Source organism: Pteropus alecto, unplaced genomic scaffold (assembly GCF_000325575.1).
Source record: "Pteropus alecto unplaced genomic scaffold, ASM32557v1 scaffold17, whole genome shotgun sequence".
NCBI lineage: Eukaryota > Metazoa > Chordata > Mammalia > Chiroptera > Pteropodidae > Pteropus > Pteropus alecto.
In genome coordinates this window covers 552,437-571,648 of record NW_006440645.1, presented here as the reverse complement: position 1 = coordinate 571,648, position 19,212 = coordinate 552,437, and the positions used below count along the sequence as shown (strand labels likewise).

General features: G+C 50.2%; 1 protein-coding gene and 1 pseudogene across 1 annotated transcript in view; one reads left to right on the top strand and one right to left on the bottom strand.

The window, feature by feature from the left end:
• ANK2 (ankyrin 2) overlaps positions 1 to 19,212 on the bottom strand; it is a 281,207-nt gene that overhangs the window by 24,186 nt on the left and 237,809 nt on the right. The window contains 11 exon segments of the mRNA XM_025050926.1: positions 1 to 4; positions 6 to 696; positions 3,358 to 3,379; positions 5,170 to 5,202; positions 6,923 to 7,045; positions 8,834 to 8,959; positions 9,734 to 9,962; positions 12,173 to 12,269; positions 14,235 to 14,439; positions 14,649 to 14,860; positions 17,289 to 17,443. The exon segment at positions 1 to 4 is cut by the window's left edge and continues 5,236 nt beyond it. Coding sequence (XP_024906694.1) covers positions 1 to 4; positions 6 to 696; positions 3,358 to 3,379; positions 5,170 to 5,202; positions 6,923 to 7,045; positions 8,834 to 8,959; positions 9,734 to 9,962; positions 12,173 to 12,269; positions 14,235 to 14,439; positions 14,649 to 14,860; positions 17,289 to 17,443 — 1,897 coding nt within the window.
• Positions 7,248 to 7,366, top strand: LOC112484673 (annotated as a pseudogene).

The window sequence follows — 19,212 nt, the reverse complement described above, 5'->3', positions numbered from 1 at the left end:
CTGAGGACTCCTCTGAACCGCCCCTCTGCGGCTGGGCGGCCCCCGCGCCGGCTGGGGACCGCTCCTCTTTCTGCGTCTGCTTCTCTGTCAGTTTCCTCCTCACGGGCTTCTTGACGCCCAGGCCTGGTTTGGGCTGTGGCTGCGTTCTCTGCGGCTCATCTGGGGGGCTACCTTTCCCTTCGCTTTCGGGGCCCCTGGCCCCGGGCACGGCCGGCAGCTCCTCTCCCTGAGCAGCCGCGGGGCCCTGAAGACCCTCGGTGGGGCCGTGCGCATGCGCCGTCCGGCCCGCGGCCTCTGCGTCTGCCCTCTGCCTGGCCTCCTCTACCTCCTCATCGCTGACGATGACCCACCCGTCTCCCACTGACTCCCTCTCCGACTGGGGTCTCGGGGCCCCGCCGCCTGCCCCCGTGCAGGCTCCCCCCCTGAGGATCTCGTTCACTCGCTCTAAGTCCTCCTTGACTCTCTCAACGATTTCGAAGGGCTCCCCCGGCTCCTCCTCGGTGGCCCTCGCCAGCTCTTTCACTTTAAGGGGACCTGCCCTGTCGGACACATCTGTGGTCAAGAGGGCTGTCATCTTGATCAGGTCTTGCTTCATCTCAGAAACTTCCGAGAGCAAGTCCGGACTCGCCAGGACGGGAACGTCATTAACCAGGTGACTTTTCAGGACAGATGTTTCTGTAGATTCTGTCTCATCATCTTTGATGTGAATGAAAAACATTGAAAGTAAAACGGAAATCAAAGGAGATATTGGCAAATGTAATCAGGAGCCAAAGGACACAGTGTCTTTCCTGTCGTGCTGGGGGAACAACAGAAATGGGCAGGGGTGGCGGGTCCACGAGGTCTCAGGGGACAAAAGCAAAGCAAGGCTAACGGAATAAACTGAAAAGGAAAAATGAGCAGGAAATAACTTGCTTAATTTTTTCACTTGTAGGACATCCACACATACAACAAAGTCCTAACAAATAATCAACACACAGACACGCACACAAATCAAATCAAAACCACCAGCGATCACAGTGAAATTACACAGAGGTATCTCAAGATTGTTCAGATGTTACAGATCAATGTTGAAAGAAAAATAAACATGAGAAAAAAGGAAAAAGCATCAGACATTGCAGAAAGCTCATTTCCTCTAGGAGGAAGCCAGTAGGCAGCAAACTCAGAACGACTTCTCGCGAGATGTGTACACTTCAAACCACACAGACATCTGGGATGCAGCACGTCCCGTTCTGCCAGTGACCGTATAAGCGACTATGTGGACACGTCTGAATGAGCTGCACACCGGCATTTCCTCTAAGGAAGGGCACACCTGACAATGAACCAATGGTCTGTGCTGAGAGGCACGGTCCTTTCCTTGGAGTGCCCTCCTTGTTTGGACACATGACGGATAGACCAAGGAGGGAAAGAAAGGAAAGAAAAATAACAAAAACCACCATAGTGATGAAACGTACACGTGAGTCCAAAGTTAAAATGTGATGCATGGCCACCGACACGGAGACAGTCACACGGACACACGCACAGTTATGTAAGCCAAGTTATTTCCATGCAAAGCAAAGGTGGAGCGAAGCCGGGAGAGGCGGCCAGCCTCGCTGAAAGGCACAAGCAGGAGTGGGGAGAGATGGGGACGGACACGTGGCCCATCACTGTGGTGAAGCGTGCACACTCGGGGCGCCCTTGGCGGGCCGTCCCCGCCAGAGGCCAGGCACGGACGCAGCCTCAAGACTGACCCCTGGAAAGACAGTGGAGAGCATCCCTCCAACAGAGCCTCCTTCGGGGATTACTTTATACCCAGAGGAACAGCATTTAATAACTATCTTTACACTCGAAGAAAACCCAACAGGAGTCTATGTTTGAAAATTTTAAAACATTCACAACACCTGGGAGTCGTTCAGGAGAATCCGTGGCATTACAGCAGCATTGTAGTTTTATAAGCCGTGAGCCACGTGGATGGATGAATTTTTAATCCCTGTGAGTTTGTTTCCAAGGAATGAAAAAAGGAGGGCCATCTAAATAAACACAGTAGTCGTGAATGAGAAAGTGGGAGAATAAAGTAAAATCTCCTTTAAAAATGGAAATTCATGAAGGCACTGATGACATCTCGTCTTTTTAGTAAACAAAAATGCCTTCTCTTGAAAGGATCATTATTTGTTGAAGAAATATCCTCTGTGAATATCCATATGTAAAAATATACGAAAATAATTTCATCAATACAAATTTGTTCAAATAGAAACCAATTAAAAGATCCAGAATTCAAAACATTCCAGTCCTAAGTAATGATTTAACATGAGGGGAAGGAAGCTCTCAATCAAAAGCATTTTAGTAACGTAACGGTGAATTACACCGAGCGAGGACTTCGGAACTCCGGCCCTCAGGTCACTGCGTGGCCGCACAGCCATAGTGACGTGGCTCTCAGTTCTCTCCTCATGGGGGGTAGCACCCTGAAATACGGTGAATCAAAATAAATCTTAAAATAAATAACCATCAAAAATTAGAATTTTCTTCTAAATCATGTGGGGCATAAAATGAAAAATACAAACAAAAAACCTGAAAGATTCAAGTTCTTCCGTACAAGAAGCCAGAATCTCCAGAAACGGGCCGACAAACAGAAACGTTAATTGAGTGTGACACGCCTCCAGTGAGTGTGACACACCTCCAATGAGTTCTAAGATAGTTCTCGTAAGGTCTGTGAAAACCAGTTCCTTCTGTAAACTTATGTTTGGGATTTGCATCATTATTTAAAATATTAGCTCTATAATACTACACTGCGTTAATTAGTAATTCCATCCAGGAGGTTTTAATTTTTGAATTCATGGCTCTTTATTTTTCACAAGAGTCCGTTTGACCTCAGCCCTCAAGAAGGCAGTCACGCTTCGCCACGGTAAGGGGTGCGGGGGGGGGCTGGCCCTCGCTGACAACTAGTGAGACAGCGTCACTTTCGCAGGTGCAGCTACAAAGATTAGGAGTTCTCTGCTGAAGTCAGCGTGGGTTGATATAAAAAGTGACACTGTCACATCAGTGTTTTTAAAAAAATGAGATGACAATGTCATGCTAACGAACGCACAGAAACGGCCGGGTGGGTGTGTAAACAACAGCGCAGCGGCAGCGCGGTTAACGGACACCAAAAGAAAGTGGATGCTCAGATGGACAGTCAGCGCATCGTACTGCTGATTAGATCACACATTAGAAATACTTGCAATTTAACTGGCCAAGCTGCTTTTCTAAATATATATTAACGATTAATAAGAACACAAAATGTAATTATAGTGGTTAGTCATGGCAACTAGCTTGCATCTTAATTCATGCTTCTCTTTATTGTAGCCAGCTTTCAAAAAAACTTAATTTTAGTTAAAATCTTACTTTTTTCTGATGTCATATCGATCTGAAAGAAAACATACATAAATTGAACAGTTACAAATAGCGTCTTGTCCCCCAGGCCCTCGTGTGCACAGTCAGCTCCCGTTCACAAGCTACACGGGGGGACACCGTGCTGGGCGAAGGACAGCATTTCTGCAGGTCTCCCCGAGTGTCTCCTCACTTCCCACCCAAACTCTGAAAACACAAATCTCCTGTCCAGACACTGGGTAGAAAGCCCTTTCTAGCACGTCATCCCTGGGGAGACAGGGCCCAGGGAGTGTCTGATGTTAGAAATATTCACTAGGGAAAAGGCCGGTAGGAGAATGAAGCAGGTATTAAACGGTAAGTGTCAACTTAGCTGAGAGAAAGAACACACAGCATGCCAAGGAGACGGTCCACAGACGTAGTAGCTTCAGTATGATTAATTATAAGCCAGACGTGCAATGTCAAAGAGAGTCCAGAGTGCATCAACCACTCTGAACGGTTCCTGAGAATATTCAACAGGAAGCCAGGCCCCTGATGGGAAACCCGGTCTGCGTGTGGCAAGTGGGGGCGTGGCCACTGGCCCGTTGAGAAGGAGCACAGGCACCACTGTGCACAGCGGGGCCGATTGAGTCGCCTGGCACAGGAAGGAAACAGGACGTGTGACACACAGAGGGCCTGGACACTGAGGGAGAGTGGCCGCAGTCTTATCACAGGCTGACCGTTCTCACGGTGACACCTGGCAGGACGAGTCTACACCACGGCCGGGGCGTCAGGGGATTCTCTGAACCGATCAGGACTTACATCTTAGCCGTGGCCACAAGGCTGTTTATTACATTTTTCTTTATGTTTTTGCATTTCAAATCCATCAGGATAACAACTAGTATATTTAAAACATTTACATGCAGCTATAGCAATTGCATTTGTCTACCTTAGAAACAGTAGCCAATATGTTAACAGGTAAGTGTAAGGACTTCTGCAATGATTTCTTCCTTTCTAAGATAATGTTTGGGTATTTTCAGATCTTTACGAGGGAAACAAACGCTTGCTTGAACTATGGAAGCAGGTGTCATTGAAATGGCTATTTTCAGTCAAGATAACCTCTCTAAGACTTGCCTGCTTCATCTGTGATGGAGGGCAACCCTCCACGGGTGACGAGAGACAATCGCTAAGGCACACGGAGGGGCGGGTAGGGGCCCACCGTGTCCCCACGCCACAGTCTGCACCGTGAGGCCTCCATGGTCTGGTGGATGGACCACACACCTCTTACAGGTTGGGGCTCGGTGGTTCTCAAACATACTGGTCTTAAGACCCTTTTAAACGCCTCAAAATTATTAAGGAGCCTGAAGAACTTTTATATTTGATATGAATAAATAAATATCTGTATTACAAATTAAGCTGAGAAAATGCTGGAGCCCACGTAAACACAGGCACACATTCCAGAGTGTCTGAGTGTGACGCATCACAGGTACTGTAGCCTCCGGAAAACAGCGCTGCAGCTCCGGAGGATATGCAAGTTAAAAGGCCAATACCCTCCCAGAACTATGAAGAGTTTGACCTCCAAGCATCTCCAGACCAGCCTTGAGAACCCCGAGGTAACGGTTTACTCTGCACTGGGTGGTAGAGACGTCTCTGCTGCCACAGAGAGACAGGTGACAGTGTGGAGGGGAACCTGGCTGCTCTGAGGTCAGGCCACAGACGGGAACGCAGAGGCTCAGGGGGGTTAGGACGAAGAACAACAGTGTAACCCTCCAGAGGACACGGTGCGCCGGTGCACCTCGCTAGCATCACAGGATGACACAGCCGTGAACAAGCGACAAGGTCACAAATTACCTCTTCCTCCTGTTCTTGGTCTGACTCTGACTCCTTGTCGCCCCAGATGCCATGCAGGATGGAGAGAGAGCAGGAAGAGCAGAGAGTTTAGCAGACGAGGAAAGGTCGAGGACCCTACCCACACACATCAATGGGCGAGCCTCGGCTGGGGCGCCCACATCTCCTCACGAACCATTTACAGCGGACGGGCACAAATACTGAGGAGCGCTGACTGAAATGCAAACGTCTGCAGATTCAAGCGACTCAAGAGGCGACATTATAAACATCCTAATTTCAGATGCTTGGTCACCCACAGCCTCAGAGTTTGACATTTAATGGATCTGTTGGCACACGTCTGTAGAGGTGGGGATGGTCATACCCCAGCCATTACAGAGAGTGGCTGAGAAAGCTAAGAGCCACAGAGACGCGTATGGTGAGCACAGTCTCACTACACAGGCACCACTGGAGAGCTGTGTTATAACAGGGAGCTCCTGAATGCCAGAGGCCACCTGAGGTTGACAAGGCCTGGCATCTTTTCTGTCTGGCTTTGCGTAACCAGATGGAAAGCTGTCCTGGGCCATCGCAGCACTGACGACGGTCCCATCTGTCTTGACTGAGAAACGCCATGTAAAAATAGGGCATGTGCTCTCTTTACGGCACAGTGAAAGCTCACCGAAATCAAAGGCAGAGCTCATTCACCTTCGGACAGACACTGCCTTTCATTCTCGACAAGTAAGAACTTACAGCATTAAGTGTGATGCCACGAGCTTCTCTGTGTGCCTGACCTCTATACGAGAATACTGTATTAAGAAAAACTGGCTGGTGGGTATAAAGAAGTACAGGAAATGCTTTGTTCTGTGGAGCCCAGATTCAGAGTTTTGAATCTATTTCTACTCCAGAGCTCACCTGCCATTACTCGACCCACCCTCCCCCCGCCCCCGCCCCAGTCTCTGATAATGATACCGACAAGGGGTGCGACCCCCACAGGCCGCGTGTGGGAGCTTCCCATCTAAAACGGATACTGGTTCAAACTTCTTTAATAAAAAAAAGAAGTTATTCCCAACATTTAATCCATGCAGTCGTCTTCTTTGATTTGACCGGAGTCATTGAGAGGAGGTCTCCACACCCCAGAGCGACCGCAGAGCGACCGCAGAGCGACCGCAGAGCAGGAGGTCTGCACGGGCTCTGGGTCACCATGAGAGACGTTCTCCTTTTCAACAATGTTTCCCATCTGCGCCTTGTAACAAGGGAGTATTTTCTATACTAATCATGTTAATGGTTAAAAAATTAATTCGATCTTCCTGAAATACTCTAGGTTTTAAGATGAACAGGTAATTATTTTAGCAACTTAAAATATGAGGTTGCTCTGAATTTAATACTTAGAGCCTACCTATAAGCTGGTCGTAAACAGAAGCTAATGAGCTCAGAACATTTTGGTACCAAAGGTACCAATATGGTCCCAGGAAAGCACATAAAAACAATAATGAAGACCAAGCCATTAATTCCATTTTTAAAAATTAATCCAAAAAGTTAAATCTTAAAAACAAATTTTCTCTCTTCTATATCCAATATGTATCTATAGAAAATTTCCATCAAAGTAAATTTAATGCAAAGTAACATAGAGCTACTTTATTCCTCAATTGGAAAATAACGAGTTTGACAGGATCAGAAATGACGGTCACGTGTGTCTCTGTATCTCTGCTTTTATGCTGTAAAGGACCTGAAGGTCAGACCCTACACTGCCCAGACTGCAGTGCGGCGGACTTGACCTTACCTTTATGTAAAGCGGCAGGGTGATGTTTAAGTTGCAGATCGCTTGATGCACCAGGCCTCTGGTGGATTTGGGCTCCTTCATGAATGACAGTCGTCCGCAAGGTTCCTGAGTCGTGTCACGTACCTTGAACGAGAAAGGCATACGTGCTTCACTCATATGTGATGCATGCTGTTTCTTTTAAGTAGGTTGTTCTCAAAAGAATCAGGGCAGAATAAATTTCATTTGAGAATGCTAACAAAGATTTTGAGGGTGCTCCTTTTTCCTTTTCCTATTATCACTTAAAATGACTTTTTAAAAAAAGCATTCTGCTTTTTAAAGAAATTGTGTCTACGGCCATGCCACCCAGAACACGCTCGATCTCATTGGATCTCGGAAGCTAAGCAGGGTCGCGCCTGGTTAGTACTCGGGTGGGAGACCACTTAGGAATATCAGGTGCTGTAGGTGTTAAAAAAAAAAAAGAAAAAGAAAAAGAAATATTTAAAAAAATAATAAAAAAATAAAGAAATTGTGGTGAAATATACATAAATTTACCATGTCCATTTTTACACTTAACATTTTTAAGTGTGCAATTCAGTGGCATCAAGCACATTCACAAAGCTGTGCAGTTATCACTACTATGCAGAATTTCTTATCATCCCAAACAGAAGCTCTGTCCCCACTAACCAATAACTCTCTGTCTTGTCTTCCTCCAGCTCCCAGTAACCTTGATTCGACCTTCTGCTCTACACACTTGCCTCCTCCGGGTGCCTTGTATAGTTAGTTACACAGTACTGTCCTTATGTATCTGGCTAATCCCGTATGTACAGGCCACCCCGTCTTTCGAGAAACGTCTGTGTCGGTCCCTGGCCTGTTTTTTAAGTGGGCTGTTTACAGGACGGCTCTTGCACGTCAGTGGCATGAGGCGCTAGCTTAATTACACAGCTGTTTGTTACTCAGCAGTCACTGCTGAGGCGTGGTGATGTTTCGGGACCCGCCTTTCACCAGGCCACGGCTCAGGGAGAGCCTCAACAGAGGTCTTGGGGAAATGTAACAGATCTAAAAAAATTACAAGAGGTTCAGCGACACACACTTGGGGAAATCAAGGGAGATGAAGTTAGCAGAGGAGGCACTGACTGATGGTGCACCGCCTGGGACCAGCCGTCTGCAGCTGGACCGGTACCAGCTGATGGAGCCCGGCTCCGACCCTGCGAGGTCTCCAGGAGAGTGAGGACACTGCGAGAAGCGGAGAAAAGCCAGCGGCTTGAGAAATGGAGCAGAACGGAATTATCGCTTGCTTTTTATTTCATAAATTTCTCATTCATGTATCTTTGTCCCTCCTTAGAACCAGAATCTAGAGTGAAACTTGGATATGTCACTGCCAAACTCCTAACTTAAAGTTCCTAAACAGAGACAACAAATTCATGGTGCACTGAAGTGTCCCCACAAACATCTGTTGAGTGAATTTATGAAAGTATATCCAGTCTATAGCTCTGTCTGGGATAATCTCTTATTAGAGTGAGATGCTGGGTCTTTTGAGAGCTTTTGTTACAAAAAGTTGTCACTTAGAACTCTTGTTCTACACATGTGTGAAATTCATATTTTTACAACTCAAGCACAAATGTTTACAAGAAATGTTAATATAGTGAAGAAAAGAGAGACTTCCTGTAAAATGTGGGAAAAAACAGTTTTTCTAATTAATGAATTAACTATTTGTCCTTATTCTTAGCCTTTAAACATAGCCTATAAATAAAAACAAAAGTTGAACTTGAACTTTAAAAATAAAAAGTTGTTAGTTTTCTAAGACTATAACATTTTATAGACATGAGGCTTTAAGAAAATCACTGGAAATGACTGAAACGCAAATACTCTCCTACTAAAGAAAGTCACGTTCTTACTTGATCTTGAATAAAACGTATTCCATGTAGGTATTACCTTGACAAAGAGAGGAAGTCTGTTTTCTTTAAAGGCAAAAAAACTGAATATGTGATGTTGGCCACTCTTGGTTAAAGGCACCAAGTTGCCAAAACAATCGACATAGATGGGTTTTCCTTCTAACACCTGGTAGGAACAGAGGAAAATAACAGAATGTAACAGCTGCAATGATTACCTCTTTACATAAAGCAGCGGTAGTACCGCTCAGCACGTTAAAACCTACACACAACACTCTGTAACTTGCTGACATTTTGCCTCACCTGTGACAAAGCATGGACCAGCACCCCCTCTTCCCGCTCATAATGGGAGCCTTCAAGTGCTTGGTGACATTTAATGCCAATGTTCTAATTTCTAACGTTGTATCATGTTACCCCCCAAAACCAATATAGTTTTCAATTCTAAGTTGAAATTCCTGATTGGGTAAATTTTGCTAGCACAGGGAGTCAGGTTTCTCAGCTGTGATAGCCAAAGGCCCACACTGATGAGAAGGTCTGAAATAAGACGAAATACTGCAGGAAAGCCCTGAACAGCATACGCTCACATTTACACAAAGGTCATACTTCCCGACTGTTTCCTAACTGCTAAAAATTAGTAAGAACAGCCAGGAAAAGTAAAAACATCTCAACTGCTACAGTCACTTATGTACTTTGTCATAAATCATAACTTTTTCCAAGATAATATTTAAGTCTTTTACCTCCTCACATAGACTGACTAGCCCGACAGGATAGGTCCAAATTGGCTAAAAAAAGGTTGATTTTGGACCTTCACCCTCTAACAGATCAAGATATGGACTGGTCTTATTTCATTTATGGCTCTATTTATTGAATACTCCTGTGACCATCATCTGTTAATAAAGTGAGAACAACACGTGCCAACATCGGTTGTGTTTTAAACACGAACCTCCACGTCCCGGCTTCTGGCCACCTCCGCAAAGTTTTCTTGCTGTTCCAAGGTCTTGTCCACCTTATCGTCGGTCATGCAGAAGCATCTCAGCCTGGCCTCGATGGGGTCGTGTGACTTGGCAAACACTACAAATTTGGCCATGTACGGTACACATATGATTTCTCTATACACTTGTGATGCAAACGCAACGGACTCCTGGATTTGTCGACAGTCTATCAGCCAGAACCTGTAAAAGCAAGTAAGGGCGGTTCTCTAAGATTTCAAGCACACCGGGTGAGAAGAAACGGTTCCTTCGATGTGGTCAAAACAGCCAATAGATGCTTCTTGTAAAAAGAAGGAAGCGAGACAGGGAGCCGGGGAGAGAAAGCGAAAGGAAAGGGAGAGACGGACGGGAGGGGGGAGGGGCAGCAGGGGGCGGCGGCGAGGCGCGGGGCGGGAGACCGGTGAGGAAGACCAGCCACCAAACACCGCCTGTCGCGGTCCTCCTTGGAAACGCTTCCGGGTATCCAGACCCCCGGACGCCCCCGCGAGGCTGCGCGCGCGTCTGCCCGCCGCAGAGGCCCGTCCCGGACGCAACGCCCAGCAGCTCTCCGAAGGAGTCTCCGTCCTCCTCGAGGACCTTCCGGGTCTTCACTTCACTTCCTGACACGCTTTTCAAAAAAATCCACCCTGCTTTTCCTCATCTCGTCGTTCTTTTCCAGCGATCTCTCTAGTCTTGAAGGTCAGATCCATCCAACCATTTTTAAAAATTCGCTTTTGCTCCAGAACCCGTGAACACCGGGGAACAGAATCCCCAGACGAAATGACTGGCTTTGCGGCCAGAGTGTGATTTCCGGCCTCGCCGAGCCTGTCACAGTGCTCGGCAGCTTCTCCCCCAGTATCACGTTACGGGGTGGAGTGACGTTTGCTAAGTCCTTATGACACTCCCGGGCCCCTCGTCTCAGGCCCCAGGAAGGAGGACTCCGCTGAGAGAGCCGAGGCCACTGAGGGACGCTGTCTCAGTCTGCTGTTTAGACTCCCGCAAAGGTTTACTCCGTTGCCACGTGCTCTGAAACCTCCCTCCTCGCCAACGACCAACCCCCCTTCTCTAGACTCGCTTTCCATAGTTTTTCACCGTTCCCGAGACTCCCTCATCCTCTCAGCCTCTCTTTTCTTCCCGATCGAGCTCTCACTCCTCTTTATCGGCTTTGGTAAAATATAGGTGGCACGAAATGTACCATTTTAACCGTTTAAAGTGTACAATTCATTGGCATTAAGCGCCTTTACAGTCTCGTGCAGTCATCTCGATCTCCAGAACCTTTTTATCATCCCAAACAGCGACAGTGGCGTCCCATCCCATGCCCCCGCCCCCACCCCCGGCGACCTCCATTCTCCTTCCTGCCTCTGCGAACCTGCCCTCTCTCGGAACCTCGCACGAGTGGGATCAGGCGACCTTTGCCCTTCGCGTGTGGCTACTTTACGCAGCACAGCGTTCTCGAGGTTCGGCGTCGTCCCTGGCCCTGGGACGCAGGCGGTATCACCCTCCTCTTTATTCTGACTCGACTGTATTTTACTCCCTGTTTCTTCCAGTGCCGAGAGCTCAGCTGCTAATAGGTGACACTGCCTCGTGGCTCCCAGCTCGCCCGCCAACGCCACGGCACCAGCCCTGGACCCCGGCGTCCCATCTCTGTGTCTCCGCTCACGCGCCCCTCCGTCCCGCCCCGAGGGGCACACCTCCTGACTCCCTTCGGCACGCTGGTGGACCTCTGCCCGCAGGGAACACCGCTGGCTGGAACCAGCAGCACGGCCCCTCCGGCCTCCTCGCCCTGCACCGCTGCTGAGCTGTGCATGCGTTTCCACCTCCTCGGTCAGTGTCAGTTTCGTCATCTGTAAAGTGGACACGATTCCTCTTGCCCTAGTTAGGTCGCAAAGTCGTCGTAACAAAATTAAATGGAGAAGTGCTTAGCGATCCATGATTAATCCACTTGTTAACTCACAATAACTGAGTTGCTTCGTGCATATGGAATAAGACTAGATGCTGTCAATGTTCTGAAGATGCGTGACACACCAATGAGTAACGTGTAAACGTGTTGCGATGTACAGGTCACGGGACCCTCAAACCAGTAACACAAACTGCAGTGGGTTCGGGGCTTTGTTACCCAGGCTACTTTGCTGGCAGCAGAGAGTATGTCGCCCCCAAGGCCTCTGGGACTGGAAGCATCGCGGTCCCAGGTGAGGGCCACACTGGCGAGGCTGACGGCCACTTGCTTCCCTCCACTCTGATCTGACTGGCTGGACTTCGTGACTGGACCATCGCAATTACATTTGCTGGCTGGTCCAGTTTCAAATACCAAAGTAAATGCAGACCACATTTCAAACCGAACCCCAAAGTTCACTTTTAAGGAAAGCAAGAAAGAAAACAGAGATGTGGTGGGCTCCCCGAGCCGCAGGGCGTACCTGGCGGACACGTTGGTCGTGAAGGAAACGCATTCGCTGACAAACGTCAGCGGCGTCGTTCCTGTGATGTCCTCCCACTGAGCAGGGGTGGTTCCACCTGAAACGCGATTGTGGACAAAAGTTAGACGAAACTGCAGAATCTGGATTACGAAATAAAGGCTGTGGTTCTGGCTATGCTCACCAGTGTCACCCCATCCACCCCTCACAATAATGCACGGGCAACAAAATGACTGAAACCAACGTGCTAAAAACTGACACGGTGAGAACGGCGGACGCCGCTTTTCGAGGAACCGAATTTAAGGGAGGTCATTTGAATAACTGCTTCAAATTATTAGGTGTGCTATTCTCGGTCTGACATTCTGAGGCTTTTGTGGTAATTGCTAGGCTCTAAAGCCCGGCAGTTTGCATTGTACGTAGCTGATGATTTGAATAGATCCTCTGACCCAGTAAGGAGCTGAATGCTTTGTTAAAATCATGAAAAATCCAGGTATTTGGTTTCTGAACTTCATATTTTATATAATTATTTTCATGAAATAAAATTGTCTGTCAATTTTCAATTAAAAGTTGGCTGAAAAAATGCTTGGAAAATGCTAAGAGGTCAATGAACACTGCAGGCAATGGACGAATGGACCAATGCTCCAGGCGAGCCTCTGTGAGTGAGAAAACCGCCAGGGAGGCCAACAACGCCCACTTCCCTTCCCACTGGGCAGAGGTGAAGGTAAAGCGGTCTCCGAGCGCTGCAGGGGGAAAACGGGCTTAAGGTGAAGAAACACTGTGACTGGAGTTTCTTAGAGAAGGGGTGCGTTATCAAGGAAGGTCGCGGACACATATTCTCTCAGCCTCCAAGTACAAATCCTCAGCAGACAGGACAGAGTGAGACACAAATATCCAAACACCCAGGGCGACATACTTTCAAATTAACAAATACACCTAAGAAATGCTTTGGTACAAACACATCTGAGGACACAGGGTGGGAAGGACTAGATTAGATGGCGTCTAGGCCCCCACGGTACCTGCACTGAATCATGACAAGGACAGGGTGCGCCTACACATTTTCAACCTTATGTCACTTTCGCACCTTTATGTTGCATGTGACAGAAGGTTAATTACACGTGGACTCAAAAGTTTTGGGAAGACACCCAGGAATGCTAATAACCAGAAGTCAGTGACTGAGAGATCACGCGTGAAGCGTACGCATTCCCCCCACGCTCATTTTAGCCCATGTATTTGAAAATTTTGCATGTTCTTAAACTTACGGGGCAAAGTCTCAATGGTTTGTATCATAAGTATAGACAAAACATTCTTAAAAAGGGAGAATCAAAGAGAGAACAAGATGAGGGTGACCATGCCTGCCAGGATGAAGGAGAGATTCGGAACAACACGTGAACGAGCAGGGGCGGCTGTCACCCCTACGGAGAACAGCACCAGTGCCACAGAGCCCCGCTGCACAGGGGGCTGCCAGCCCGAGGCGGCCGGTGGGCGGCCTCGCCCGCCACCCGCGACTGGGCACACAGCTGGTGCTCCGGGAGTCTGGTAGTGGACTCAGCTATTACAACCTCCAACGGAACGGACCAAAATTCATTAATCATTAAAAATTTATGCTTTGTTTTCCCAACGTTATTTCAACAGATCGATGGCCAAGACAACAAATTCCTAGACGGAAAAGTGAGGTTTGAACTCTTGGATCTAATTATTCAAGAGGATGCTTTCTCCATAGACATCAGATGACGTCTTCGGTGGAGGCCCAGAGGTGCACGGGATTGGCTTTAAAGCCCTGCTCTGCAAATACTTACATTAAACCACCAGCTAGTCAAAGGACCCTCCCAGCCTTGGTTTCCCTTCAGCAATGGGGTAAAGCCTCCTCGCGGGGTGCCCGCAGCCTCTCAAGCTGGCACACCACCTCTCTCTGTATGTGCCAGTTCGTGTCCTTTAACCCCCGGGGCCCTCGTTAGTTAGGGCGCTTTCCTGAACTGACGCGTGTAACGGAGCAGGCGTCTCCTGACCGCTTCACAGGACCTAAGCTCCCTTCAGAACCTTCTGCTCGCGCCCTCACATGACTCACCGGTTATGCTGCACAGCAGTCTCAGGGTTGGTGCGTCTCCCCCAAAACCATTCAGCGTGACGTCACTGGCAGCCTTGGGGACAGGGATGGTCATGGTGATTGGCTTGTGGAATTTCCGTCTTCTAGGTTCCAAAGTGACTATGGGGCTGAAGGTCGCTTTGCTGCCGAGGACCTTCCTGACCAGCTCGCTGTGCGTGGGCTGAGCCTGTGCAGAGAACAGAGTCACCATCACCTCACCGCTTTGCGTCTCCCTAGCCAGTCCGGAGGCTTCTCAAGCGAACCTGGGAGCTGGCACTGTCACCAGCCTTCCGTCAGGCTCCGCGAGATCCACGCTTCGAGCGCCCCTGCTCCCCAGCAGTGCCAACCCCGCACCTGACAGCTGGTCCCTCCGCTGCCCGCCCACCTGCGGCGTACCTGCAGGCCCACGCGGATCCGCTTGGTCAGCGCGCCCTCGGGGAACACGGCCTGCACCTGCGGCACGACCGTGCTGCTCAGCACGCCGCCCTCGGGCCCGATCAGGTGGCTGTCCTGCTTGACACGCGACACCACGGCGAAGTATTGCGGGAAGTCACGCGTGACGATGCGGCAGATGCGCTTCCGGTCCAGGTCCTCGGCGCTGTCCAGCACTGCGGGCAACACAGGTGACCTCGCACCTCAATGGCCAGCGGCCAACCCGCCCCGCAAGCCCCACCCACGGCCAGGCCCCGCCCCGGCAGCGGCCGCCCCTCCCGTTTCAGCACCAAAAGGAGAAGCAAGGCTAGCCTAGACCACCGATGCCCGCGGCCCTAGGACCCCGGCTCCTGTCTGAGTTGCTCCGCGGGACAGGGCTTTCCCCCCCCCCGCACTGAAGGAAACCGCATCTGGGTGCAGACGCCGTGTTTCCCCGCAGCCTGGGAAAGGGGGTTCCAGGGCAAAGCTGGAACGAAATCAACCTGCTGGGTCCTTGGTTCATGAAATGGACAGCAAATTGTTCACAGATGCCTTTTCTTTGCAGATCCCAAAGTTAGCTCAAAAACTAGTTATGGTGGTTTTAAGGAGTGCTGGGACCCTTTCAGTTCTCAAGGGCATAGAGCAGGCACGAAATCTGTCTTGCGAGGGTAAGGATGTGTTCATGTGTTTACTCCAGGGGGTGACTGTGTCTCAGTCATTGTGGATATAAAAAAAACGAGCAAGGTGATGAAATCAGGGTTTCGACAGTGCCCCGAAACCACTAATTTACCAAACATTCCTCTAACATCAGGAGGATGAGATTGTGGGCTTTTTATAAGTTGCGTTGGTGCAGATGTATAGTGCAAGACAAAAAAATCAGACTGTTTTAGAAAGTAGAAAATTTGAACTAAGTGGATCACCAAATTCTAAGGGATTATGGGAAGTTGCTTATTTTCAGAAATCACTCACAACTCACTACTGAGGCAGGAAGGGCAACTAGGTCCTCTGGCCAGAGCGGACATGCAGGGCAGAAGCAGACGCCCCGGGCCCTGACCGCAGATGGCCGAAGCCGGGCGCGCTGGCCCACACCACGCACACTACACAGGGGCGCACTTCCAACACAGCGCACAAAAGCGCGCAGATCGATCCCTCCAGAACGAGCTTCCCACACGTGTAGAGAGCTGCAAGGGGGTGCCCATCCGAGGACAAGACACCCATGCGCACAGCAGGGCCAGCGGCCGGTCGAGCTCAATGGGGGCGACACATCTGGTTCCAAGAAGGAGCCACAGCTACACGTGGCCTCGAATGTGACGGCCCTGGCCTTTCCCGCCTCGCTCAGGAGATAATGACCTACGATTTATCTCCCGTCCGCCCCTTGGAGGGGTGGGCCTGGCCCCTCGCCTCGCTAAGCCTGGGCAGGCTGCGGAGGCCATTAAGGCAGCTGCCGTGACGGTCCGTCCACGACCTGGGAGCACACCCGATGTGGCTGCCAGGCGTCTTGCCAGCAGCAGCTACACGGCTGAGCGTCCAGCCCGGCACAGGATTCGCTGTGCCCTTGGCACTCGGAGCACTGGCCTGTTTGCGTAGTTACCGAAGGCAGAACACGTCTCCTGCTTTGAGCTCTGGGACTGTGTCTCTGTGATCCCGAGGGGCCCAAGACGACCCACTCCCTCTGGCCGAGCTGAGGTGTTTCAACCTGCGGCCATGGCCGGGCAGGCCTGGGACGGAGTGAGCACAGCCCGCGTGTGCATGCAATTCAGCACTGGGTAACTCCCTCTTCCAACTGTGTGCACAAATCTGAGTGAACTTAATTGTTCTGTCTCCTTAATAACAGAAAAGGGAAAGAAATCTTATTCTATGGTGCACTGGTTATGGGCATATGCAAGTTTTCCAGTAGTGAAGCTTAGCACTTTTTCCAGTGTCCTGAATATCCCAACTTTCAAGTGAGGCATTTTTAACCTTTTCCCATTTGCCTTGAGAATACCCGCGGCGCCTGCGGCTGCTGCGTTTACCTCAAGATAACTCGCGGATCACAGTCCTAACCTCATCCCCAAAGTTTGCCATGAAATAGCTTGCTTTAGTTGTTATTTTTGCATCGTTCTAGTATATGGCCAGTCTTCGGAAATAAATGACGTGATTCTACTTATAGCATTGCTTTTAGTAGGTGAGTTGCTGAAAATGCCAAATCCTACAAAATGTAACATTCCTATGCGTGATGTTAAATGAATACTGGCAGTGAGCCGCACTCTTTTTTTACAAACAGGAAAAAGGTTAAAAATCATGGAGTTCTTATCCAGCATCAGCCCATTTTGCTACGGAACAGCAGCCTTCCTTCTGTCCGGTGCTTTAAGCCTGAAACAGTTTACAGTGAAGTTGGAATGTGCTGTTGTCCCCTAACACGCTGAGATGTTACCACTTAAAGGATCTGGTCTTTGGTTTCCTGAACGTAATGGCAGAACCGAGACCAGGCAGATGGAACGTGCCTCCCTACCCGATCAGCACTGGAACGTTCCGGAACACTTGCTGTGCCCAAACGACACGCGTGCCACGCGCCGCTGCTCCCCAGGCCGTGGAGAAGACGCACCTCCCCGCCCGGCCCGCCCTGCCCCCCACCGCTGCGAGTACCTTCGTCCACGCCGTTGAGGACCTCGTTCAGCTCGTCCTCGGTGCAGTCGCAGAGGTGCTCCTTCCAGCTGTCCCCGTTCTCACTGCGCAGCACCACCAGCTCCCGCTCCTTCCCCCGAAGCGCAGCGAAGTGCGGGATCTCCACGATCACGGGCCTGGCACGGCAAGGCATGACGCTCAGCGCGGGCGGGCGCTGCCAGTGGCGAGACTAGCACCTTGACTGCTGCACAGTGACCTGGGGTTCTCCTCTGGGGACAGGGACAGAGCGGGCCGCCCTCGAAGCCCGTCAGCTGGGGGACGCTGGCACAGCACCTCGGGGCACTGGTCCTCAGGGACATGCCGCTACCTCAAGCCCCCTGGTATTTCCCTGGGAGTGCATGTGGCATTCTGGAACTTCTCCTTTGATAAACGTAACATGACACATTTAACCAAAAGAAACGTGCATGCATGTTTGCGACGTGGGCCCGTCTCCTAAGGCGTGTTTCTACGAGGTGCAAAATGACAAAATGGTGTGAGAAGAACATGGCCCGTGCGCTGCGTGGTTTGAGGTGCCGTGAATGAGGAGGCGTCACGGAGCTGACGACTTGGGGACTAGAGAGCCGTGGCCCCGTGGTCTGCTCAGACGTCCCTCGTTCAGGCAAGTGACAGGCATGAGCGCCGGGCCGCAGCCCCACCCATGCCTGCCGGACTCGCCCAGAGCATGCACCGCCCTGCTCATCCGGGCTCGCATTCGCTCTCAAGTTCACAGAGGCTTTTGATGTTTCAGCCCCGGTTGCTTTGATACAGACCCCAAACTGATCATAACAACATCGTAACTAGCAAATAGAACAACTAGGCGGATCTCATGCTTTAAACAAAAATGAAGGTCACAGCACTTTAAGGGAAAAGATATAAAAACATCACTCGAAAACAAAGGTCACATAGCACAAGGGTCAGAAATGGCCCACTAAAGACAGGGTATACAGAATTTAAATCATAGAGGGACATGTCATGGGCACGATGACAAAAAGAGAAATCAAAGTGCAGAAGGAGAAGAATGGGGGCCAGCAGCCATCAATTTGTGTAAGTCACTCCTACCCAAGGAATTTGGTTCCAGGAGGCCCCAGCTGAAGGATGCGGCTGACCAAGCTCTCTCCCTCATTAAGTGGGGGAGGGGCCGTTGGCAGGTGAAGTTTACTGAGTACATCCAAAGCAGCAGTGAAAGAAAGAACACAAGTGAGCTTCAGGTGTGGTTTCCACTGGACCCCAGGGTCACCCGCTGGCCGACAGGGTGCCGTGTGGTTGGGTTCTGCCCCCTCCACTGGTCACAGAGAGCAAGGAGCCGAGACCCAGAGAGCTGGGTGGAGGCGTGGGGGGAGGGAGCACGTGGGGGTCGGGTCTGTCTCTAGCTAGGTCCCCGCCAGGGCGCGCGCCGAAGAGGAGGGCGTGTACTCCCCGGGAAAGACAGGGCCGTCGGGAATATGATGGAAACTCTGACGTGGCACGGAGGCCAGGCGTTTCCATGGATATTCCCCACCGGTCTGACGGTGTTCAGGACGCCTGCACAAGCGGGCAGGAGGGAGGGAAGACGGCCTGGGACAGACTGGGACAGGAGCCTTGGATGGGAGCCGTGTGGCATTCTCCGATGCCACCCAGAGCTCCACAGGCCAGAGGCTGAGGGAGGACACGTGAGGTGCTTCCAGAACTGGAACTGCAGACACACCCCTTTCTAGGGCACACGTAATTTGCAGCAGCCTGTGAATAGTTTGCTCCAAATTACAGGCTGCAGAACGTCTCCTGAGTTCTAGAGCGAGAACCGCCGCCCGCCCCGACCAGCAAGACACAACAGTACGGTTCTCTCGTCTCTGAGCACCAAAGCTATGACGAGACTTAAATGCAATTGATTTGTTTCAAAATATTTTGAAACTTGTTCCCCTCCAAAACT